A 25,542-nucleotide genomic window follows, 5' to 3' on the forward strand; every position below is an offset into this window, starting at 1 on the left:
TCTATAAAAGAAAGAAAATGTCATTATCATAATTTTACTGTTTTCGTAAAAAAAATAAAGATATCTTTTGAACATTTGATTTGCATAAAAATGCCAAATATGAAAATAGCAAATTTTATAATATATAGATTTTCAATTTACTTAAATTCTCCCAAATCACATTTTTAACAAATTAAAACGACCGAATAAAACTTTTTCTTATAATTAAAACGTAGTAACATTTGGCAAAACATTGCCAATATTTGTGGCCAAAATCATAGTGACCCTTTTATAAAAGAAAGGAAGCGTTCATTGTTACATATATTTTTGCTCTTCATACTGCGCAGTTTCAAAGGAATAATTAAACGGGTCCAGTTTGCGTACAAAAGGTAGAGAATCCTTTGTACGTTCGTTCAATCAGATGTACGTACAATGGAAAGTTTGTCAGGGATTGGCTAAAAGTGAGGAGCCACGAGTCGGTGTGTTAATAATGACCTTAAGACCTATTCACATCGTGCAATTTTGTGACGCATCGGTGAATTTCGTTTCTAGACGCATGTGTCGTCGTCGTCGACACATAATGAAGAACAGTAACGAATAGTTACGAAGCGTCCTATCACCACGTAGAATATCATCGACAGTCAACGAATCAGAGAAATTCAGTGGAAATAGTAGGACACACAGTTCGTTCGTCATATAACAAATACTGGGCCTTTCTACTGCGCAGCTCGAGAATGCAAACGTACGATTTTGAGGAATATCTGGAAGAAAGATGCGAGCCAGCTAGCAGTGGTTAAGCAGTGTTGCCTTGTTCCGCGAATCTTGTCTATAGTGATATATATATACGAGAGTGTGCGTACACAAGCAGCCAGTGTGCGGTTCATATTCGGTGTATAATAAAAATCGTTGCTGGTTGAATCTTCTAACCCGTGGTTTACGCAAGGTGTTGTGTACGGTGTCCCGTGAAGGTCGTGAACTTTTCTGGTCAAGATTATTCGAGAAGCTTGCGTATACGTGAAAGCGGAACACGAAAAAGGAGAAGGTTAAAAAAAGGAGAAAGGTGGACGATCCTCCGCGAAAAGCCTCGGTAAAATGGCGGTGATCGGTACTCCGATTGGCGCTAAGCGATAGAAGAGGATCGCGGCTCCTATTCACGTTTAAGTTTTGTTTTGATTCTCTAGTTCGATACCTATCTTCACGGAAACTGGTCGATTCTCGTTCATTTCAAATCATTCGGTTTACATTTTTGCGCTCTTGTGAATTCAATTTTTTTTCTCTTACCAATTTATTACGAAATTTAATAACGGCGTCTCTTATTGACCATCGCTGAAATAATATAATTGGAGTCGAAGACGATCAAGGTGGTTAAGAAAAACCACCGACGGAACGGTTTTCCACGGCCGTGATGCCGCATCGTTCCGACCTCGAATTTATTGAAAGGCCATACGACAAGGACGACTCTATCAAATCCTTGTCGGCTTATCTATAGGTAAGTTTCGTGCCACGAGTGCATCTCTGCTTTCACCACTTTTATTACTATGCCTCTGGTTTTTTTTTATTTTATCGCTTTTAAATCATTTGTCAGTACGATTTGTCAATTTTAGACTATACCTAATTGTTTTAAGATGTTTTTGCAGGTATTATCCCTTTGTTATTATTTTGCACTAGTCGAACGAATCTTAGGTTAGGCCCTAGAAACCGATGACTCTGCATCTTAACGAGAATACAGCCTATTTTCGCTCCTATCGTCCTTCTAACGGTCCAAACCTCTAAACCATTTAAATTTTCACCACGATGTTTTTACTTTTTTTTTTCTAGAGGGTTCCTTTGTTTACTCAGATCCTTTTTTTCTCACTTTTTTATAATCGACGATTATATGATTCCCTTATATAGATTCTAACAAATAACTATTTACGTCGATGGTACGTTTTGTCACGATTTGTCATGTTTTCAAGACTTATCATGAGGTTTACAACGTCATTGTCGCTTCGAATATCGAATATCGCAGTATAACCAAACTGTGCTCCCTATTTCGAGATTTTTTAATCGATACAAATTTTCGTGCCGTTATGTCGTTTTCGTAGCAAATTTTTTGTTAGATAATAGGCGAACAAAATTATTGATTCCAAGGTGTTCGCGTATAAATGACAATGATTCTATTTTTGGTGACTATATTATCTTTAAAAAGCCATATGGACAATTCTTTTGATTGACACAGAAATTATAATGATTTTTTTATTTCGTATTATTTTATCGTTTTAATGAAATTTTGTTTGTTTAATGAATTAACGAATGTTTATGATTCATACGGAATAAGAATTTCGTAATAAAGATCATATTTATGCAATACAAGAAAAATTTGTGAAATATTTTAACATTCTAAGAGATATTATTTAATTTGTTGCAGAGCATGAATTTAATTTTGGAAATATGAATTTGTTTTAGTGTACTCTATTAATATGATTATATTTATTGATTAGTAAATTTGTGGTTCTTATTTAATATGATGAGATAAATATTATATAAGTTAGCTCTTTTTATTAATGACGTAATGAAAATTATTGACAATAAAAAGATGAGATGAAAAATTTATTGTGTAACAATTGACATTGATTTTGATTGTTAAAATTTAGTAATTATGCTTAAAAATATAATAGGTCATTATACATTAATACATTGTTTTATATTATATTTGCATTAAATGGAGATTGTACCAATCTTTTATAAATGTATTATAAAATCATTGTTTCAGAATTTTAATTGTTAAAGGAACCTTTTATCCGCCAAAATGAAAATTGATCGCAATAGGTTGAGAAAGTACACATCAGAAGCGGTAAGTAATATTTTAATGACATATATTTGGAAATGAATATTTTTAATAAGAAATGTTGAAGAATATGTTTAATAACGGTTGCACACATGAATAAATTTTTAGCCGGCAAAATGTCAGGCGCTTATAAACAAGTTGCGCTCATGCTCCCATGCAGAATTGCTAGAGGAGCTGAAGCAAATAGATGCATGGACTTTCGGTAAATGTGAACTCTTTCATTGGGTCGATGTATTGGATCTTAGTGATAGTATTTTGGAAGAAGCTGCAGCTAAAAGTCCAGATAATCCATGGGAATTAGCCTGTGATCTCCCTCAGAATAGAGAAGTAATTGCCAAGCTTCTTACAAACCATTATTCATAGTAACATTTACTATTATGTGTATAAATATTTAGGAAAGTGATTAGAATGATCAATGTTTTTATTGCATATTTATTTCACTTTTTATAGGCAAAAGAACTTCTCCTCTGGGTTCTCCATCTTACAACATTGTTAATCGAGCACTCATACTCGCGACATTTATACAGTAGCATGGAACATCTTGTAACTTTGTTATCAAGCTGTGACATGCATGTTGTCCTTGGTGTATTAAATATTCTTTACATGTTCAGTAAACGTAGCAATTTCATTGCACGTTTAAACAGTGACAAGAGGCAAGCTTTATTAAGTAGACTTACTCTTTTAGCAGAGGTGAGACATATACATTGATTGATTAGTACTTTATTAGAATACTGCAAGTTCACAAGAATACTAAACGTAATTTTTATATTCTAGAGTTGGGGTGGTAAAGAAAATGGATTTGGTTTAGCAGAATGTTGTAAAGAGTATCCAGACAAGGTAACCAAAATTCCATAACCAACAGCTGCCTTTAAGATATGCTCCAATGAACTATAATTTTTTCATATAATCTTTTCAGCCACTTCCAACAAGTGCCACAACATTGCATTTTGAATTTTATGCAGAAAATCCTTCAACAGACACCAATGCCACATCAACCACTGGTACAAAAAAATCTGGACAGACGAATTTTGTAACGTGTATACATATAGAAAACGTGGATAAACTGGGTAAAACACCAGCACAAATTATGAATGATTTATTAAAAGTTAATAACGTACCTCAAGATCGACAGGTAAATGTTATTTCTTTCAATATTTAATTCGGTATTTAATATTTAATGTATATAATTATTTAATGAATGAATAAATATTTAAGTTTATTGTTTTCTTTTTTTCTTTTAGATTGCGTTATTCACACATATAAGACTGGCACACAGTTTCTCTGACTATCGAAGACGATTGCAATGTGTACACGCTCGGCTGCAAGCATTATCCATACTTGTATATAATAGCGAACTTGAAGAAAATGCACATAGTTTGCTGCATCCTGGGCTTTTAGAAGAATTAGTTGAATTACTGGAACTTCCATACGCACATCTTGTTGAATTACGGGCAGCCGCACTACGAACTCTTACTAGTATTATTCACTTAGACCGTAATCCACATTTTCCAAAGTAAGTGAAAGTTTAACGTATGTTGATGCAAATATAATTTTTCAGTATATTCATATAATTTCAATGATTTTTCAGAAAACCTAGTTCAAGGCTAAATATGATAATCGACGTTACTGGAGCTAACTCATATCACGGATTTTTCCCCGTATTAATTCGCACGTGTATTTCAACACTGATTTCTCCACAATCTGAAGGACAACCGTTCCCTTTATCGCTTGCGACAGCATTGTTTAGCTTTCTTTATCATCTTTCGAGTTACGAAGCGGGTTGCGAAGCTCTCGTTAGTTGTGGGATGATGGAAAGCTTGTTAAAGATTATGAATTGGCCTGGTAGCGAGTTTGAACATCTAACGGTAAGATTTTTCTATAATTTTTATTGTATATCTAATTGTATAAAACCTTTAAATTCAATTATCTATTTTCTTTTTTACAGTTTGTAACAAGGGCAGTTCGCGTTATAGATTTAATAACGAATATAGACATGCAAGGATTCCAAGCTCATGGTGGTTTAGCGAGTTTTATTAATCGACTCGATATGGAAGTGAATGTTTGTAGGAAGGAACAACCTTTTGAAATAGAGCCAATACATTACCAGGATAATTCACAAGCCACTCGTGAAAGGTCCATGGATCGCGATGAAAATTCTACGTCTTCACGTGCGTATGATGAACGCGAGGAATCGTCAAATCCCATGGAATTTTCGGAAGATGAAAATATGAGTTCCAAAACTGATGATAAAAACGAACAAATGCCAGATTATTCGGCTGGGAAGACCGGGAAAATTTGCCTGCCACAGCGAGTTACACTTCTGAAGGCGTTGTTAAATTTTATTAAGAAAATTATCCAAGATCCCACATTCTCTGATAGTATTCGACACGTTATGGAGGGTACTTTACCTTCTTCTTTAAGACATATTATCAGTAATTCAGAATATTATGGTCCTTCTCTGTTCCTTATTGCAACGGATGCTGTAACAGTATATGTTTTCCAAGAACCATCTTTATTATCATCCTTGCAAGATAATGGATTAACCGATCTCGTATTACATGCTTTATTAATTAAAGAGGTAATTAAACTGATCATTTGTTTTAGGTAATATATAGTACAATAAATTACTAAAATGTTTATCAATATTTTAATATTGTGTATAGATTCCTGCTAGTAGAGAAGTACTGGGATCACTGCCTAATGTGTTTAGTGCTTTGTGTTTGAATCAACGTGGTCTGGAATCGTTTGTAAAGCGACGTCCTTTCGAACGCTTGTTTAAAGTATTATTGTCTCCACTTTATCTGCCTGCGATGAATCGACGTCGAAGCACAGATCCTTTGGGTGATACAGCTTCGAATTTAGGTAACGCAATGGATGAGTTAATGAGACACCAGCCAAGTTTGAAAGTTGACGCAATTGCTGCTGTTATAAAGGTATTACATGTTTCTCTTTCATGTAATGTGTTCTCTAAATATACTTTGCATAATATTTATTAAATTTAGAATCGGCAAATTAATATGATGTGAATTATAATAATGCTACATTATGTATATAATATTTATATCGATAATATTTAATTTTTTTGTGTGTATAGCTACTAGAAGAACTTTGCGTATTGGGTTGTGATCCTCGTTATATATGCTTACAAGCTGAAGATAAATTCGACAATTCCCAATCGAATACGACTTCTGGGAATCGTCAATCTTCTGGACAATCGGTTGGAGTTGGAGTTGGAGATTCTGGCGGAGGGGGAGGCGGTGGAAGTGGAAGTAGTAGCGACGAAGAAGAAGAGGATGAAGAAGAAGCCAGTACAAGTTCTCATCCACAACGCGAAGAACAGTGTTCGTCGTCCACTGCTCAACCAGTTCCACCTCCTCAACCCAGGGAGAAGACTCCAATAGCTTTGATGGAATACATACAGAACGTTACAAAATTCGTTGACGCTATTCTGAGTAACAATTCGACGGACGATCACTGCAGAGAGTTCGTTGCACAAAAAGGCCTCGTGCCATTACTATCAATCCTGGGACTACCCAATCTTCCTGTCGATCACTCGGTTGCGCAAACAGCGCAAGCTGTGGCAACAGTTTGTAAAAGTATTTTAAACCTCGCACATGAGCCGCTTGTTCTTAAAACTGGTTTGTCCCAGTTAAACGAAGTTCTGAATTTATTGAAACCATTGTACAATTATATGGAAGCTCCAGGAGGATCTGTTTTGTTACATGAGCTTGTCAATGCTCCGAATCTGGAAACAGCCTTTACTAGTGATACGGCAACGCCTTTACTTCATGCTATGAATGCCGCTTACGGATATATTATAATGTTCGCGCAAGTATGTCGCACTAGCCAGAGCGAAATCAGAAACTTGGCTATGAATCATTGGGGCTCAGAGCTTGGTCTGACTGTTCTGAAAGGTCTGTCGGAGCTATATACAGCTCTGATTTGGGAAAGCACAGCGTTATTAGCTCTCACCACGGAAGATTTTATCCCAGCTGGCTGCGACTTTGGGAAAGAAGATATGGATAAATTAATACGTCCTGAACCAACGAACGAGGGCGAAAGTAGCGGTTGGTCTGGTGTTGCCTCCTCAGATATGGGAAGTAATGGAATGACTACAGCCATGGAAGCTTTAAGTACGGACCCACCTCCTGTACCTATGGAAGTGGATGAGAAACCAAGTGTCACTACAGGAAGAATATCTCCGAACTCTCATCGAATCACATACCCTAAGCACTTGCTGGGACTTACATCTAAAATGGGCAGAGCATTGGCAGAACTCTTTGCCATACTTGTAAAGGTACATAAAACCCGACATTTAAATTTTGGAATTTTGTATGTTTCGTATTCTCGTATTTAATAATTGCTAAAATTTATTCAGCTTTGTATGGGCTCCCCAATCAGACAACGTAGAGGACAACAAGTGCCTCCAATACCAGCTCTTCCCTCACAAGCATCTAGAAGTGTAGCAACTGCTTTAAATTGCGTATTAATTCGTGGATTATCATGGGACAAATTACCACCATCAACTGTACCAAAACTTCAAGTGACTTTTTTGATGTGCACTCTGAGTTTCGTGTCTCCTGCACTATTTGACGAAAAAGGTTATCCATTTCATTTGATGCTTCAGAAGTTTGTCAAACTGGGCGGACAAAACGCATTCTTCGCGTAAGTAAATTTATCTTCAGAATCTTTAATATGGGGTATTTTTTAAACACTTTTGATAATGTAACAAAAAAATGTTTCAACCAGAAGTTGATCTGTTTTGAATTAGCTACGAATTGAAATACTTAAAATTGCCAAAAAATGCTTCTGTCTATAAAAAATCAAGATCTGATAACGTCCTTTTAACCCAAATTTCACATGTTATTGATTCTATGAATTAATAAATCTAAGATTTTTGAACTCGAGGTCATCTGAAGGTGATAGTATTGTAAGTCATTGAACTCCTTTTGACATGAGTTACTATGTCTATGTATTACTATGTACTACAATGCTATGAAATCAAAAATACATCATGTCATTTAAAAAAGTGAAGATGACCTTGATATTTTATCGAAAGAAACTCTTTTTGACACATTTTAAATATTGCAATTTGCAGCTGATTCAAAACAGATCAACTTTTGTTTGAAATATTTTCGTGCAATATTATCGGAAGTACTTGAAAACTCGTGCACATCATTTCGTTGAATACTTTGTATAAGTTTATATAAAAAGCAGCCATAAATCACTCGATACTTTTGTATATTTTTAGTGCTTTTCATTGGGTATTATCCGGAGGAGGACAGTTTCCATTGTCTGAGGGATTAGAACACCCGAATTTGCCTGATTGTACTGGAGAATTCTTAGATGGGTGGCTGATGATCTTAGAAAAAATGGTGAACCCTAAAACACTCCTTGATTCACCATACGTTGTTTCATCAAAATGCACTGGAATATACAAGGTGTATGAAACATTCGATCCTATAAAATACCTCACGGATATTCACAAGGAAGCTTTCGAGGCAGTGATGCTAATGTGGGGAAAAAAACCCTTGAAAAATTATGGAGTTCACATGACAGAACTTATATTATCTATTTTACGACATATTCTACGAAGTGAACAGATTATCAAGGTACATATATTTTAAATATTTGTGCAATACTAAATTAAAATACCACGATTATTTAACACTATCATTTTACAGGAACACGCTGAGAAAGAAGAAAACAGCGAAGGAGCTATTGGTGGTAGCACCAGTGGAACTAGTGGAATTGGAAGAGGTGGAACAATATCTGATCGTAGAGAAGAACCAGAAGCTGATGTAAATCCGGAGCATCTCAGACAGCTGATGGACATGGGCTTCAGTAGAGCTCATTGCATAGAAGCTTTGCTTCATACTTTGACAGTTGAACAAGCCACTGATTACTTGCTAAGTAATCCTGCTACCTTACGTAGATCAGATGTGCCAACAGGTGATGTAAGTGGACAAGACCTGATAATGGACTTGGAATTGGTAGACGATGATCAGATAATGCACGCGATAGCGATGTCGCTTGGAGAAACGACGGAAACGCGAAAAGTTTTCAGCGCAGAAGAATCTACTACGCGCGAGACTACCACTATCACAGAGAGCATAGACAAATTCACACAGAACGCCTTAAGTCAGTGCTTGAATTTACTAGATCTCATGCCTGACACTGTATACAGAATATGCGACTTGCTAGTCGCTATCGCTAAAAGAAATGGAGATGAATGGCGTGATAATATGTTACGACAACTCATGAAAGAAATTGGTAGTCTAGTAGATTATCTGATAGATGTTGCTGAGAGCAACGATCCGAACGCTGGAGTAAAATTAGTGGAATGTAAAGAAGCTAACAAAGTTACGGGACGTATTTACCTGTATACGATGTTCTTCGAGGGAACATTCCAGGAAATGCGTGTACCCTGCGCTCAGATCGTGGAAGAGTATGCTATTTTAAACAAACTTGTACGTCTGCTAGTGGTGAGCGAAGGTCCACTAACAGCGAGTAAAAGTAAGATCGTTAAAGAAGGTAATAAGGATGCATCATCTGCAAAAACTAGGAAATGGCTTGCTCCTTTGTTGTTACTGATCGAGCGGTTAGAGAAAGTGGCAGTACTAACAAAGAGGAAAGAATTGATGTACAGGGTAACAACTAGAATGTGGAAGTGGTTTGATCTGAGCACAGGGAAATGGAATTTATATTCACCAGTGAATAATCGAATAATTAATGATGCATACTGGGCTGGCGAATCTAGCACTAGAGTAACATGTAACAGGCGAAGATACGTGATAAACTTTTCTTGCATGACTCAAGTTAATGAAGAGAGCGGTAACAGAAGACCCATCACGATGGGCTTTAAATTGCATACTGGAAACGAGGGCGGTGGTTCTGGTTCTGATTCGACTATGGACACTGACGAAAATCGAGTGGAAGACAAACGGAATACAGTATTGCAAGGATTAGATCCTAGCATGGCCCCAAGCATTATACGTGCCTGTGTAAGATTGATGGCTATTCCAGTGGATCGTGATGCTTTGCATGCATCTATGAAAGTTTGTCTGCGACTTACAAGAGATTACGAGAACGCCGAGATATTTGTTCGAGAAGGTGGTGTGAGACTCCTTCTAGAAATGTCTCAGGCAAGCAGTTTCATTGGATGCATAACTTTGAGTACACTCTTAATAAGACATGCTTTAGAGGAACCATGTACTCTTCGGCTAGCCATGGAGAAAGTAATTCGTAGTCGCACTCAAGGCAATATTCCTCCAGCATGTAAAGAAATTTTGTTTATGACGCGTCAAATTAACAGTGCCGTCTGCCGCAATCCAGAAGTTTACAGAGAGGTTTGTGAAAACATTTTAAGAGTTGACATCCGTTTATTAGGGAAAGAAGATGACGACACTAGATTGATTGTAAAAGCTCTTCCACCAAGTCATTCATCAGTGATGCCAATGGTGGAGAAAGCCTCGATATCCGTTGTGAAGGATCTTCTGAATGCTCTTATAAAACCTATGCCAGTTGTTTCTGACGAAAAGTCCTCTACACCAACGAGGAGTCCAGAGAAGAAGCCAACCTACTCCAGTGTAGCAAGTTCATCTTCTCGACGAGATGTTCTCAGAAATAATGCAACAACACCAAATGATACGATTGACGATGAGGATCAAGTCTCTCAAATAATACCAATGAAGATTTATTCAGACAGTAGTAACAACAGCAAAGTGGAACCAGAAGAGGCAGAAAAACCTTTGCTGACAAAATCTGCTATTCTAAAGATACTTGCAGAAACTGTTCGTTCATACAGTGCAGTTGCAAGCTTGATCACAGAGCATGTGTATCGAGCAGGACAAAGTGAAATGGTACCTGAATACACAACAGCTCTTGCTTTTCTTCTCGACAAGCTTCTACCAATGTCACCAGAGAATTCAACTGATAAACAGTGCAGCAGTATGGCAAGGATGTTGATAGCTGCTATTGCCTCCTGCAATCATTCCCCAGACGTTCAAACTACTTTAGTGACTGAAGTGAAAGCAGCTCTAACAAGAACCCTAGCTCTTCCTGAAAGCAATGAGAAGCATGCACAGCTTCAATTATTGGTTGGTTTGATTTCTACAATGATTGATAGTTGTCCACCAACTTCCTACAATCAGTTGAGGACCTCTTTGAAGATGCACCAGTATAACAATGTCAACTATATTGTGAGAATTATGCTGAGAAAAGGAATAATCACTGACTTGGCAAAGATTCCACACAGTTTGGATCTCTCAAGTCCAAATATGGCTGCTACGATCAATGCAGCTTTGAAACCTTTGGAAACACTTTCAAGAATTATAAATCAACCAATGCCAGGAACTGTCAATAGCAAATTTTCCAAACCAAAAGGTAGAACAGTTCAAGAGGAGCCTATTGGAGAACAAACAGGGACTACAACATCAGAAGCAACACATGCTGTTGGAGAGGAAACAAACGAGGACGCAGAGAATACGGAGCATGATATATCCGTTACTGCAGAGAGTCTGGAGCCCACTTCAGAAAGCCAAGTGCACGAGGACGAAGCTGCTTTAGAAGATATTATGGATCAGCTTCTTGAAAGGTAATCATATATAATGTTTTTCATTTTTGTGAAATTATTTCTATAAAATATTAATGTAAGCTGTGTGTGTGTGTGTGCGCGCGCGCTCGTGTGTGTGTGTGTGTGTGTGTGTGTATTTTTATACAATACATAATTTTAAGTTCATATAAGCTACTGTACTTATAATCAAATAGTGTACTATTTTCCAGGGATGGCCCGGGCGTGACGGAAGATCAGTCTTCCCGACCGCACAGGCCAATGGACATTGACGAGGAGAGCCTTGCGATACGAGACGGGGAAGCTGACTTCGATCCAACACGGGATGCTACGGTAGGAGTTTAACCTATATCTATTTTGAAAAGTTCATCTTTCTAAGAAAATTACTTTTGAAATAAAAAAATAAGATGTTTATTAAATTTTTTCTTGCAAAATAAAAAATATAGAACAGTGATTTTTTAATATTTTTAAAGTACAATAATATGTAATAACATATAAATTGAGTATTTTACAAGATTTTTATTTTATGGGAATATAATTATATTTTCTAGGAGGATTTGATGAGCTCCGATTCAGACTCAGATAGCAACCCATCTGATGATAACGAGGATGAAGTACAGGATGATGAGGATGAAGAGGAAGAAGAAGAGGATGATGGTAATTTTATCATCTTTTAAATACATAATAGAAATTTTTCTTCAATTGAACTGTATGAATAAATATTAAAACGTTGTTTATCAGGAGAAGAAAACGAGGAAGAAGAAGAGGAGGAAGAAGAAGGATCCTCAAATTACGAGGAAGATGGAATTGAATTTTACGAGGACGTAGGGGAAAGTGGTGTATTCAGAATGATTCCATCGGCGGATCGTGACGGTAGTAGTGTTGTAATGATTCGACATAATATCGATAATCAGGACAACGTGAACTCTTCGACTACGGTCACACCACGATCTAGTCTTCCATGGAGTACAACGTTTCCTCTTCCTTTGGGTTTATTTGAAAATCCTCCTTCAATTTCTGAAAGTAGTGGTGAGCATTAAAATTACAGTATATAATGATTTTTAATAACGATATCAAGAAAGTCATATAGAATAATAAAATAGGTAATATGGAATTTTTGTTTATTTGTGCAGGTATTAATTCCCATTCATTGCTAATACCACAAAGTGGTTTGGACGCTACTAATACAAGAGGTCAGAGAGCTGTACGACCACGGAGATATCAGTATCTTCAATTACCAAATCCACGAAATCCAAATCCACCAGTAATATTACAAAGGTAAATTAATTCGAGCTTAATTGTATTAAATATATTCAGATGAATTTTACGTAAAATTGAAGTTGAAACACAGAACATAAAATTTATATTAAAAGAAAAACTGGTTTCATCTATAAAAGTATGCAATAGTATTATATTTGTAATTATAGATTGTTAGGCCCGACTGCACAAGGGATTCCATTATCTGCCAGTCAGGTCCTGGCTTCCAGTTTTCGGGATACTCGTGTTGTTGTAATGGATGGTGTTGGAATATTGACAAACCAAGAAGAAGAACAAATAGACTTTGTGGTTCGTAGATTGTGATTGTTAAATGGTACTAATTTATTCTAGATGTTTCTTCATTTATAAAAATTCTTTTAGGATCAATCTGGCTATCTTTTCGGGTCTAGTCTTGCAACCACTGTGAATAATACTCCTACTGCTTTACATTGGTGGATCGAAGAAAGCAAATTATTAGATGGAGATTCTCAGACGGATTGTTGTGTTGGTAAGTAGCAAGATTGGAAAGAAATTCGTAAATTTAATTTTTTTTTTTTATGAAAGATGAAATTTGATAAAATAAAATAATTTTTGTCTTACAGGTGTTGTACATAAATTAATTCCTGAACTGGAAAAACGCAGGAACGCGGAATTGGGAGAGCGACGAGAAAGACGTAAAATGCAATATGCTTCTGAGAAAAAGAATGAAAAGGATAACAAAGATGGAAAGGATCATTTAAATAATACAGAATGTACGTTGATTGTAACTAATCATTTTAATTGTATTTTACAAGTAGCTTATATTATATATGTTTATTTTCAATAACATTTTTTTAGCTGGTTCTTCCGCTATAATATCCATGGATGAACAAATATCTACTGCATCAACATCACAAAGGGAAGATACAAATAATTTTGTTCCTAGATTTGAAACTTGCGTAGAAACGACACGATTAGAACGTGCTCTCGATGAAGATATAATCGGTATAATTTTCATACATTTCTAGTTAGTTAAATTTTGCAATAAGACTGTATATTATACATTAAATATTGACTATTAGATGTGACTGGTGAAATGGATGCAACAATACAAGACGAAGAACGACCTCCGCCTCCACCACCGGAAGAACAACCGGCAGAACCCAGAGATCCTCGAATGAGCAATAGAAATCCAACTTTAGAACTTGCTGAAAGTATAGTGGATTCCGTGCTTGGGCCTTGCGCATCTGAAGCAAGCAGACTAAGTAATTTAATTTATTTGAAATTCATTTTATAGACTAATCATTTCCTTCTCGGATACAAGAATATTTTAACAATATAAATGATTTTTATTACAGGACAATCTGAACGTACTGTTGAAGGACCTAATACTAATGAAACATCTACTAGTCGATCCAACACGTCCATAGTTGTCGATTTCAGTCAGGAACCTAACGAAGACTTACTGAGAGAAAGTGACTCGTCTGAATGGATAAGAATCCTTACCGACGACAGTCAATCGAATGTCGAACGAAAGTAAACAGCTTTATTTTGTATTCGTATCAAGTCAGAAAGATGTTTGTAAAAAAAATTTATTTTATTTTTCTGATATAGTGCGAACATACTCAATCAAGGACCTACCACTTCCGCATCAGAAAATGTTAATTCAGGAACATCAGAACAACAGCAACAGCAACAATTACCTCCACAACAACAACAACAACAACAGCAAGAACCACAACAGTCCCAAGAACAATCGCAGCAGCGACAACAACCAAACCAACAGTCTCAAGAACAACAATTACCCGATGGCGTAGATCCTTCTTTCTTAGCCGCGTTACCAGAAGATATGCGCGATGAAGTTATCGCTGAGCAACTTAGGTATCTATATACTAGATTTAATAAAAGTGAGAAATAAAAGTATCTGTACAATAGATATATAGATATAAAAAGAGTAATATTTTATATATTATTAAATATATTCCAATAGATAACTTAACATTCGGTCTTGAAATCTGTAATGTTTATAACCTGAAATTTTCGTAGGCTTCAACGAATTCGACAACGAGCACAGGCAACCGTAGTTGAAGAATTAACAGGTCCGGTTGAAGTTAATCCGGAATTCTTAGCAGCTTTACCTCCAGCGATCCAAGAAGAAGTTCTCGCGCAACAACGTTTGGAACAACAACGACATGCAGCTGCAAGCGCTAATCCAGAAGATCCAGTTGATGCAGCTGCATTCTTCCAAAATTTGCAACCTTCCCTTCGACAAGCGGTCAGTAAATAATTGTTTTTACTCGTATTTTATTAGAATACTTTTATGTATAATATTTGAATATTCTAATTTTGTTTATATTTACAGATTTTGACTGATATGGAAGAATCGCAAATATCAGTTCTTCCGCCAGATTTAGCCCAAGAGGCTCAGAACCTTCGAAGAGAATGGGAAGCTCGAAATAGACACATAATGCAAGATCGATTCCTTAATCACGTTAGCCAAGGAAATGCTGCCTTGTCCAGTATATTACGGAATTCTGGTAGAGGTAAATAATAATTATTATTCATTAACAATTTCCTTTTCTTATTTATATTTGAAAAACTTAATTAGAAGAACTAATTGAACGCGAAACAAAATAATAGGTAGAGGTGGTGGTACGCGTTATGCGATTCACACAGTAGCACAAAGAGGATGGCAGCCATGGTCACATGGTGACCCTAGTATAACGCATCACGGAGCCGGTCTACGACTCAGAGGCAGACAATTGTTGGATCATGAGTCAATGGCTTGCGTATTGGTATTACTGTTTGTTGATGAACCAAAAATTAATACGTTAAGGCTTCATAGAGTTATCAGGAATCTTTGCTATCATGGTAGCACAAGGGAATGGGTAGTTAGAGCCTTACTAAGTATCATGGAAAGAAGTAACGATGAAAATAAAGATATAGCCATGGATTTTGGTGGAAAGTTCAGAAGGAAAAGCTTAGTGCCCATGATGCACCACGATTACTGGTAGGACATTTTTATCATTCTTTATAAATGATTTTTATAATATTAATATTTTTATAAAATTTGTATAATCTTTAGAAATATTTATAAACCCTCTAAAGAATGTTACCCTATGTTTACGTGTATCGAATCTTCTAATCTCAAATTTCTTTTAGTGCCCCCAAAATATTTGACCAAAGAAGCAGTGCACAGTCATGGTTGAATATTAGTATTGATGCTGCACTTGGATGCAGAGCAAACGTTTTCCACATTGTCAGGCATGGTGGCAAAAAGTCAGAAAGGCAAGGCAGTAGTATCGCCATTCATCCACAAGCAGCACCTACAGTATGCAGGTAAGTTAATTAAATCCCTTAATGATTAGTAGTCATTGATTATTTATAGAATGTTTACATTGTTTTTTAATGTAATGCTTATATTTTTTCAGACATACGTTAGAGTTATTAATATCGTTGGCTAAAGGTTTTCCTGGCTATTTTGTGCCAATTAAGTCTAAAGAATCAGATGAGAAAGAAAGTAACAAAGAGAAAGACTCAAGTAATAAAGAAGAAACCGGTTCGAAAGGTAAATCTACGTCGAAACCTGGGAAAAGCGATCAACCAGATTTTTGGGATATGCTGCTGAAACTTGACTCATGTGCCTCGAAGAAAGGAAAATCTGTTGCAAGATCTCATTCAAACTCAAACTTAGGAAATGATTCCGAACATAATACAACTACCTTTGAATCCTCCGCTTTTGGCCAATTAATTTCGATGTTAAACTGGTCGGTCATTAAACGTAGCAGCCAGTTGACGGACAAAGTGTTGAAATTGCTGTCTCTAATTTCGATCGGATTAACGGAAGTGAATCCGTATCGTAGACAGGAAGGAAACAAAAACAAGAGAACAGATGTGAACAAAGAACAAAGCGTCGCTGCGCCGGAAGAACATCTGAAATTGGCTGTACAAGTATTGACAAGCAAAAGTTGTTCCGAAGAAGGACTCGAAGATGCAACAGCTTTATTGCTTAATTTGTCTCATTGTCCTGATCCTACTAGACAATTGGTAATATCCTTATTAAATTCTGTTTTATTTATTCATGCGTTATAGTATGTATTATATATGTCGGAGATGAAAGGACATCGGAGCCTCCCCTTTGGAATTTCGGGAAAATCCCCTAACACCGTAATCTAGATTCTATCATAGGCTTAATTAAACAATTGTCGTCTTTCGATCCGATTGTATTTGTTCGAGATTTGTGATAATGAGCTTGGGTTCGAGGCGACAGCCAGTCGCCGAACGTAGCCGCGGTCACGGGATGAACGCTTTGTCTAACAAAGGTATGGAGTAATTCTATAGCTCTCCTTAAAAGAAATATTTGTAGCGGCACGCGACAGTAAACATTCCAACGGTTTCTGTCCCGTGGCTCGCCACACGCAGATCCTATTCTTCGGGTATGATGGTTACCAGATGCCGACGCGTCTCCACAGTACGTGATCAGCTAGCCCGAGGGCCGTTATAAACACTGAGATCTAGTTACCTAAAGTCCTCCAAACAGATAGTCTTTGTCCCAACTACGGGAAGATAGGGAAGATTTATTTTTTTCAACGAATGACGTCTCCCACTAGCAACTTTCCCTCGAGGGCGGCTAGCATCTTTTTCTAACCACCGATATGGAGATTGACCAATTAGCAGCAACGCCAATTTCCCTCACCTTCTGAACGAAGGCTATCCTCGACGAATCCGATGATCTTGTGTCCTTAGACACACCCCATAATAGTTTTCCTGTACATCATCATCACGATTGAAAGTCATTCTTTCATTCTCTCGTGAGGTCGTATTAGCGAGTTACTTAGTGTCTGTACGCTCGGTGGATATTCCACGTTTTAATAAAGAGTCCGACTTAGATTTTGTGAGCATGTTCATCCATCATCCCGTTAACCGCGGATTCGTTATTGAACCTAGGATCATTGTCATTAGTTTCTCGAGTATCTAATTACCACGGTTACTTGCCCAACCCTATAATAATCGTATTTGCACTAGTCAATGTCTTCTCTATTGCATAACGACAATGTGTAATCCAAACGAAGATTCGTTTCACGCCCCTAACCTTAATTCTAATGTAAACCCGACATATATTTAGTTTTGAATAATTTCTTCACAGATATTGAAATTACTCTTGGAGGGCGCTATGGAATTGGCTAATGTTGTCTGTGAGCACATCAAAGATTTACTGATGGAGTTAAAAGTTTTGAATCGTGAACTCAGACGAAATTCTATTGAAGAGCAACCTTCAACTAGTAGTGGCGGTTCTCGTTGGGTTCTCTTAGATAGGTATGTATTTCGAATTATCTTCCTTTTTTCTTTATATCGATATATATTTTAACATTGTGATAATTTATTACAGGTTTACCAACGAGAATGTAGTTATAACTGCACCAAGTAAAGTTAAAGCTGGCAGTGATCTTCAGTTACCATCCATGGCTGCTCTCGTTAGCAAAACTTCTAGTCAGGCATTCTTCTTAAGAATACTTAAAGTGATTGTACAAATAAGGGAAGCAGTACGTTTAGCGAACAATAAGAAAACATGTATGTTTAAGAATCCTATTTTTATTACTGAAATATTATCATTGTAACAAAATTATCGAATTCATTTTTAATATTTTTTTCAGCCAATCAAAGTTCCGAAAGTTCTGTAGATACTGGAAATACTAACCAAGCTTCAGAGTCAGGTAATTTACAGTTTTATATATTCACAAATGTAGCAGGGAGCTGTGTTAGTTTCCATAGTTATCTAACTAACTTTATAATGTCAAATTTTGTAGGTGAAGACAAGCTTCCATTATTAAGTGAAAGCTTAGTACTAGATCATCTGTGGGAAACACTTAGCGCTTGTTTATTAGAATTGGAGTATACTCCGGATCAACATGCAGTCTTAGTGCTGCAGGTAAAATATCTATACTTTCTATATGTTGCTTTATACATATATTCCTTTAGGCAGTTTATTATACATTATGCATTATATCTTATAGCCCGCCGTAGAAGCATTTTTCCTAGTACATTCATCATCAAGTACTTCTCGCGATCGTCACCTAAGTACAAATACAGAGACTCGCGAGGTTGTTCCTGACTTAACACCTGTTTCGCCAATCTACTCAGACAACGAAGGCACGTCTCAATCCGAAGCTACTATCAACACTTCCTGGGATATACAACCTCCGCCACAGAAGACGTTACCACCGGACCAACTCAAGTTCCTTAAATTTGCGGGTATAATATAATAATAATAATAATAATAATAGAATAAATATGATAATAATACTATATTACTCATACTCTTTGTATTTTTATTGCAGAGACGCACAGAACTGTTCTAAATCAAATTCTCCGTCAAACGACGACGCATTTAGCAGATGGACCATTCTCTGTGTTAGTGGATCACACAAGGGTTCTTGATTTCGACGTAAAAAGACGATACTTCCGAACAGAATTAGAACGAATGGATGAAGGTATTCGTAGGGAAGAACTGGCAGTGCATGTTCGCAGAAATAATGTATTCGAAGATTCGTTCCGTGAGCTTCATAGGCGTAATGCCGATGAGTGGAAGAACCGATTTTATATCGTCTTTGAAGGTAAATAATGTATAATGATCATTGCTAGACTGCAGATGCCTATACAAATCTATATTTCTATGAGCTCTTAAATAATTATTTTCTTTAAAAATTTGTTTGAGTTGAGTCACTTTTAAAATACATACACGATATATACATGATATGTAAAAATGTACAAAATATTCAAAGGTATTTTTTATAATATTTAGAGAATGATGTATATCTCTGTTTAAGTTTTATTTTTTTTTCTTGTATTTATAAAAACCTGCATTTAAATGAACATTATATAAAATCTTATTTCAAAACAATTCTATTTTAGGCGAAGAAGGACAAGACGCTGGAGGATTGCTTAGAGAGTGGTACGTTATTATCTCCAGAGAAATCTTCAATCCTATGTACGCTCTGTTCACCGTAAGTCCTGGAGATCGAGTTACATATATGATAAATTCCTCCTCGCATTGCAACCCTAATCATTTATGTTATTATAAATTTGTCGGTCGAGTTATCGGTGAGTTTTCTCTTTTATATTTTCAATAACGTTATATTTTCAACGACAAGAATGACGAAAATAATTAATATTTATGATTATTATTACAGCTAAAGCAATTTATGACAACAAATTATTAGAATGTTACTTCACGCGCAGTTTTTACAAACACATTTTGGGAATACTTGTGAAACACACAGATATGGAAAGTGAAGATTATAGTTTTTACAAAGGACTCGTATATCTCACAGAGCACAACATTGCTGATCTTGGATACGAATTAACCTTCTCTACAGAGGTAAATTCCATTTCTCATGTACTTACATTATCGTATTGTGATATGGCAAATACAATCGTAATGTGCATAATTTCACAATTCACATTTTTAGGTAAACGAATTCGGTGTGAATGATGTACGTGATTTAATACCAAACGGTCGTAATATCATAGTTACTGAAGAAACAAAATTAGAGTACATTCGACTTGTATGTCAAATGAAAATGACCGGAGCAATACGTAAACAGTAAGTAAAATAAAGATTAATTTCAATATTTTAACTTTTCTATGCATCAAAAAGATTCGTATTATATACAATATTTCTTATTTACTTATAGATTAAACGCGTTCCTAGAAGGTTTTTACGATATTATTCCAAAACGACTGATCTCTATATTCAATGAACAGGAACTTGAATTGTTAATTAGTGGATTACCCAATGTAGATATCGAGGATCTTAAAGCTAATACTGAATATCATAAATATAATGCAAATTCCTTACAAGTAAGTATTTAACAACTTATTTTTATTTAAAAAGTATTCTTTTAATCTGATGTTAAAGTAATAAATATGTTTATTTGAAATTTAGATTCAATGGTTCTGGCGAGCATTACGAGGTTTCGATCAAGCAGATAGAGCTAAATTTTTGCAATTCGTCACCGGAACTTCGAAGGTTCCGTTACAAGGTTTTGCTGCTTTAGAAGGAATGAATGGTATACAAAAGTTCCAAATTCATCGAGAGGATAGATCCACAGATAGGCTTCCGTCAGCACATACATGGTAAATTAACATTAATTTCTTTCCTATTTTATCTTTCTTTTAAATTCTTTCGTATCTTAAACTTAATTTCTCATATTATCGTTTCTAGTTTCAATCAGCTAGATCTACCCGTTTACGAAACGTACGATAAACTTCGCACGAATTTATTGAAAGCGATCCACGAATGCAGCGAAGGATTCGGTTTCGCCTAAATTTCTGCAAAGTTGAGCAAATTTTGCGTGATTTTGCACGAAAATCTAAGAGCGAAGACAAAACAAAAAGATATAAGAAATATAGCAGAAAAAACAACCACATGAACAACAAAGGAGAAAAATGATTAAAATATTGATAAAACAATTGTAAAAGTATCGATTGATCTTCGCTCAAGATTTAGTATATAAATTTTTACTCCGCTATATACATATTAAAACTGAAGGCGTATGTATATACGTAAAATTAACGATGTAATTACTGATGATTCGTCGCTAGAGTTTATTTTGTTGAATGATCTTTAAAAAAAAAAAAACGAGGGAGATGCAGAGCTTAATGATAATTCCTGATGGAAAGGAAGACTTAAAAAATCGGACACTTTAGTTAAGGATCTTAACAGTTAAGAGATAACGAATAAGAATTCAATGTAATTCGTCGTTAGAGAAAAAATGAAAAAAGAGGATGCAGCGGGATGGAATAAATATGTAATATAATTGTGACTCAACGCGGCTCTACTCTTAAAGCAGAATTCAAACATATGGGTAGAGAAGAAAAAAAGGCAGAAACGATTTGTTGCCATGACGAAGAAAGGCAAATGGAAAAGTGATGGAGAAGTGTGCCTGTATTTCGAGTACGTGTTTATTTCATATTATGCGTAAAAGAAAGCTGCCAGGAACCTAGAATCTGTACGTGAGACAAGAAAAAAACAAAAAGAAAGAAAAAGAAACGTATTGTATGTAACAGTGTGAGTGGGTGTGTATGTAAAATGAACGTATGCGAAACAGAGAGTAATATTCAAAAAACCAATTAGACACGAGCCTAAATATGAGGAAAAGAAGAATATTTCACGATGTTATATCCTTAACGCCCGCAAGAAAAAAAAAACGTATGGTTGTACACTATTAGTATTAATAATTATATTATCTAATTCTTAATCGATAGTAATAATCATTAATTAATATCGTTTTAATATTAATCATTTGAGAAATGTGATGTTAAAAAGGAAGTCATGTAACGTTCTTTTCCTTTTTCTTTACTTTTTCCTCTGGATATATAGCGCAAAATCACGTCCAATTCGCCCAACTCTCCAAACTTTTAATATCCTTGAACTTCCTTTAATCAGTTTCAATTTCCAAACGTTTCTTCTCTGGGGAAACGTGTAACGGGACTCTCGCAATCGAGCAGATGTTAATTTTTGTAAACACATCGAATAGGACAATATACGTTGAAGAAATACATAGATCCATCGGACTCTTTTTCGCGATACTGTTAGGGAGTTATTGCTTAGGAATTCGCAAAATAAACTAAATGTTGTATTTCTTATAAAAACAATTGTCTCTTTTTTTTTTTAAATTACACAAGAAGACACCTTTGATAGCATAGCATTTTAATAAACGTTAAATCACGTAATTATACATATATAAAGTATAAAGGTTACCATAAGAGTCACGTTGATCGAAGATGAAATAGTATGGGAAATCCATATGAGTGAGATGTTTTCTCTTTTAAGATATTTCTTATTTAATCACCTTTTTTCCTTTTTAAAGTAGAAAATGATATACAAACAATAGAAGTATAAATTTACTTTTTGCTATTAACATGTGTCAACAATTCAATAGGAAAAACATATTTAAAAGCCAACAATCTTTTTGTCCAATTTTTAATTTCAACAAATGTTTTTAAAATTGATAATGCTAATTCATTTAAAGAATTAAAATGCATTGATCATTTTTATTTCAAGAAACACTAACTAAACAAAAAAGAATAGCTTAATTTTTCGTGTCAGTTTCAAGATATTATAAGAGTTTTTATCGGAATTATTTTTTTACATTTCTATACTCGTGAAAAAAGAACAAGACTCTTCTCGTATGTATATACATCTTTGTACAATGAGCTTGTGTGAAAAATAGTCAAATATATATATGATGAAAAATGTAAACTATAATTGTATTGTATATCGAAACTATTTACAATGTATTATAATGAAATATCATTGAAAAACTTGTATAACTAAAAAGAAGATAGGAAAGCTATAATTTATTAATGTAAACAGTATATTCTGTAATTATAAAATCTATTATCTTAAAACATCACAGAATTTAGAAACCTTTTAGCCTGATTGTATAGTGTTCCTCTTATGGCGACGCTTTAGGTTTTAGTTCTTCAAAGCAGGGTCTAAGGAATATAGAGTTCTTCTTTGCTGGATTATAGTATTCATGACCCTGAAATAGAATAAGTATTTTCATTTTAAGTATAAAATAAGAAGATATTCATTTGATTATGTAAAGTTTAATTGTATAGAAAGATTAATAACTACTTTTGACCAATCGTATGACACCGCATATGCAAATATTTGTCCATTGTGATTGAAACAACATCGAGTAATTGGTTGCTCCATAGGTTCTGAAGACTTCAGTTTAGTTCTAGCATCTTTATCCCAAAATCCAAACGTACCGTCACCTCCGACGGTTGCAATAGTACCATGAACCGGATGAAATGCGATATCATTTACCTAAGCGTTAAAAAATTCATATTTAGTTATTAAAATGAATATTAAAAAATTCAAGAAATAAATGGACCGAATTCATACTGACTGCATAGATATCTTGGTATCCATTAGGGGTTCCATTTGTTCTATGACATTTGAAAGTGAAGTTTTCTTTTGAACCTAGATTCAGATGGTGTATGGCTACACGACCCTCTGTACTGCCAATTGCAAAACCAGTTGGAACTTTCTTTTTATCTCTAAAAATCGCGATACATCGATACTGATATTTTAAGTTTAGTTCTACCGTCTTATACTCTCGAGGACTGCCTTCCAATTGATAAACTATTAATCCACGTCCAGCAGTTCCTACTGCTGCCATTGGATAGTCCTATAACAATTATTAAATATTAGTTATAATTTCCAAAGAATTATCATTGCAAATATAATAAAGAATAAATATTGAATATATTTACAACATCAGCACAGTAACATCTTTCAATTAAATTTATAGTCATTGCTGGCTTAGGACTTCGCAGATCCCAAAACTGTAAAGTATTCCATTATCAATATATATAGACCATATATAATAATAAATTCTTAATAATAGAAATATAAACATACTCTTAAGGTTTTATCCCAAGAACCAGTCATGAGGCATGAATATGTGGTTGCTTTAATCCAATGACAAGTTTTAATAGGTGCATCGTGTTGTGCTACTTGAATACTCTGATTGGAAGCTAAATCCCAACATTTTGCTGTTTTGTCGCAACCTGCCATGAATACTTTCGTTCCATCCTGTTTCAAAGGGAATGAACTTTGAATTGAATAACCATTAATCATTAGAAAACATTAATCTTTAAAGATATCATGAACTTAAAAAAGTTAAATTTAATATAAAAAATTTAATAAACTTACATCACTCCAACAAACATCAAGAACTGGAGCAGCCATGGATTGCATTGATTTAGGAACAGTTTTACCAGATTGCTCGACTTCCCAACAGCGAACGTTGCAATCCCAAGAGCCAGCAACGAGGAAATTTTGTGGAATACAAGCAGGACTAAATGCAAGACTGGAGACAGAATCATCAGGTGGGGAGACAACCTCATAATCCTGCATTGGATTAGAAGTAGTTGACGTGCCAGTTTGTAGCCCCCCGCTTTGATTAAACATCTTTAATCTACTTTACACTGCCAACTGTTATTTACCGCAGAATAATATATTACATGTTAATTATAACAATATATTGTATAACAAATTATAGACAATAAACAGGAAAGTACTTTCACGTATGTTATTTATCCGATAAGCAATACAAAAAGTAATGCTATGATTTAAGGAATACATAGAACGAATACTCGACGTAAATTTTGAGACCAAAGGATTAGAAATAATAAGAATAGATGGCGAAGTGAATTATACAGGGCGGTAGCAAAAAAATGTTCCCAATTATGGTGGTTTACGAAAGTATTGGAATGTTCGAATTCATAAATCTTCTTATGAACATGAAATGTAAATAACAATTATTAGACTGCGGATATTTACACAAATCTATATTTTTACAAACATAATTAAAGAAATAAGACCTAGACAAAAATTTGTTTTACGCACTAATATTATAAAGAATACTGTATTTGGAGTATTTCATATATTTTTGTATATTCCCTGCATTTTTCTATTTTAATTTTCTATAAATGCATAAAAATCGGCAGTCTAATAATAAATTTCATAAAAATTCCAATATCTAGAAACATATCTAGAAATTTGCACATACTGTAATTTAAATCCGGTAATTTCCGGGGATATCGAGTATCTCACCATAATTGTGACAATTATGTAGTATTTCAAAAGTATTTCAAAAAATGCCTGTGGTATCACTTATTCATACAGTAGCCGAGGTTTAAGAAATATACTATGGAGGAAGTCCTTTTATGAATGCTTTAAGAATAATCCAAAATACCACTTTATTTCCAATTCAAGTTATTGTTAATATAAATATATACATGCATCATAATGGTATTAATGATCCAAAATCCAGAGAGCACTAAACACTTAAACACTTAAGAAGGAAGATTATATGGATTCTATACAATACATTTATGAGCTCAAGAAACA

General features: G+C 35.0%; 2 protein-coding genes across 4 annotated transcripts; one reads left to right on the plus strand and one right to left on the minus strand.

Annotated features, from left to right (window-relative positions):
* The first annotated feature begins 551 nt into the window (after positions 1-551).
* HUWE1 (HECT, UBA and WWE domain containing E3 ubiquitin protein ligase 1) lies at positions 552-21,662 on the plus strand. 3 transcript variants are annotated; one of them, XM_069128886.1, is made up of 42 exons: positions 553-1,468; positions 2,732-2,812; positions 2,915-3,133; positions 3,257-3,496; positions 3,581-3,643; positions 3,723-3,938; positions 4,048-4,319; positions 4,395-4,671; positions 4,752-5,384; positions 5,470-5,739; positions 5,901-7,103; positions 7,185-7,471; positions 8,058-8,418; positions 8,491-11,402; positions 11,576-11,711; positions 11,930-12,035; positions 12,120-12,407; positions 12,482-12,656; positions 12,806-12,944; positions 13,017-13,143; positions 13,238-13,387; positions 13,473-13,619; positions 13,697-13,879; positions 13,973-14,150; positions 14,229-14,495; positions 14,661-14,889; positions 14,977-15,157; positions 15,255-15,624; positions 15,777-15,953; positions 16,046-16,661; positions 17,761-17,930; positions 18,004-18,185; positions 18,269-18,328; positions 18,422-18,543; positions 18,629-18,866; positions 18,953-19,228; positions 19,527-19,715; positions 19,805-19,992; positions 20,084-20,217; positions 20,309-20,474; positions 20,560-20,750; positions 20,839-21,662. In XM_069128886.1, exons 2-42 carry the CDS (start codon positions 2,768-2,770, stop codon positions 20,939-20,941), a joined length of 12,486 nt encoding a protein of 4,161 aa, XP_068984987.1. In that variant the 5' UTR covers positions 553-1,468; positions 2,732-2,767; the 3' UTR covers positions 20,942-21,662. The 3 variants fall into 3 exon arrangements, with proteins under 3 accessions (XP_068984986.1, XP_068984987.1, XP_068984988.1); XM_069128887.1 differs by having other exon boundaries at positions 12,512-12,656; XM_069128885.1 differs by having other exon boundaries at positions 552-1,468; positions 12,512-12,656; positions 18,269-18,543.
* Positions 21,173-24,783, minus strand: Rae1 (ribonucleic acid export 1). Its single transcript, XM_069128888.1, has 6 exons — positions 24,343-24,783; positions 24,049-24,222; positions 23,901-23,972; positions 23,534-23,815; positions 23,257-23,451; positions 21,173-23,161 (listed from the first exon to the last, which is right to left on the minus strand). Exons 1-6 carry the CDS (start codon positions 24,598-24,600, stop codon positions 23,075-23,077), a joined length of 1,068 nt encoding a protein of 355 aa, XP_068984989.1. The 5' UTR covers positions 24,601-24,783; the 3' UTR covers positions 21,173-23,074.
* Positions 24,784-25,542: the final 759 nt, after the last annotated feature.

The sequence above is a fragment of the Bombus flavifrons genome, chromosome 15 (genome assembly GCF_040668555.2).
Source record: "Bombus flavifrons isolate JBK064 chromosome 15, iyBomFlav1_principal, whole genome shotgun sequence".
NCBI classification, from domain to species: Eukaryota; Metazoa; Arthropoda; class Insecta; order Hymenoptera; family Apidae; genus Bombus; species Bombus flavifrons.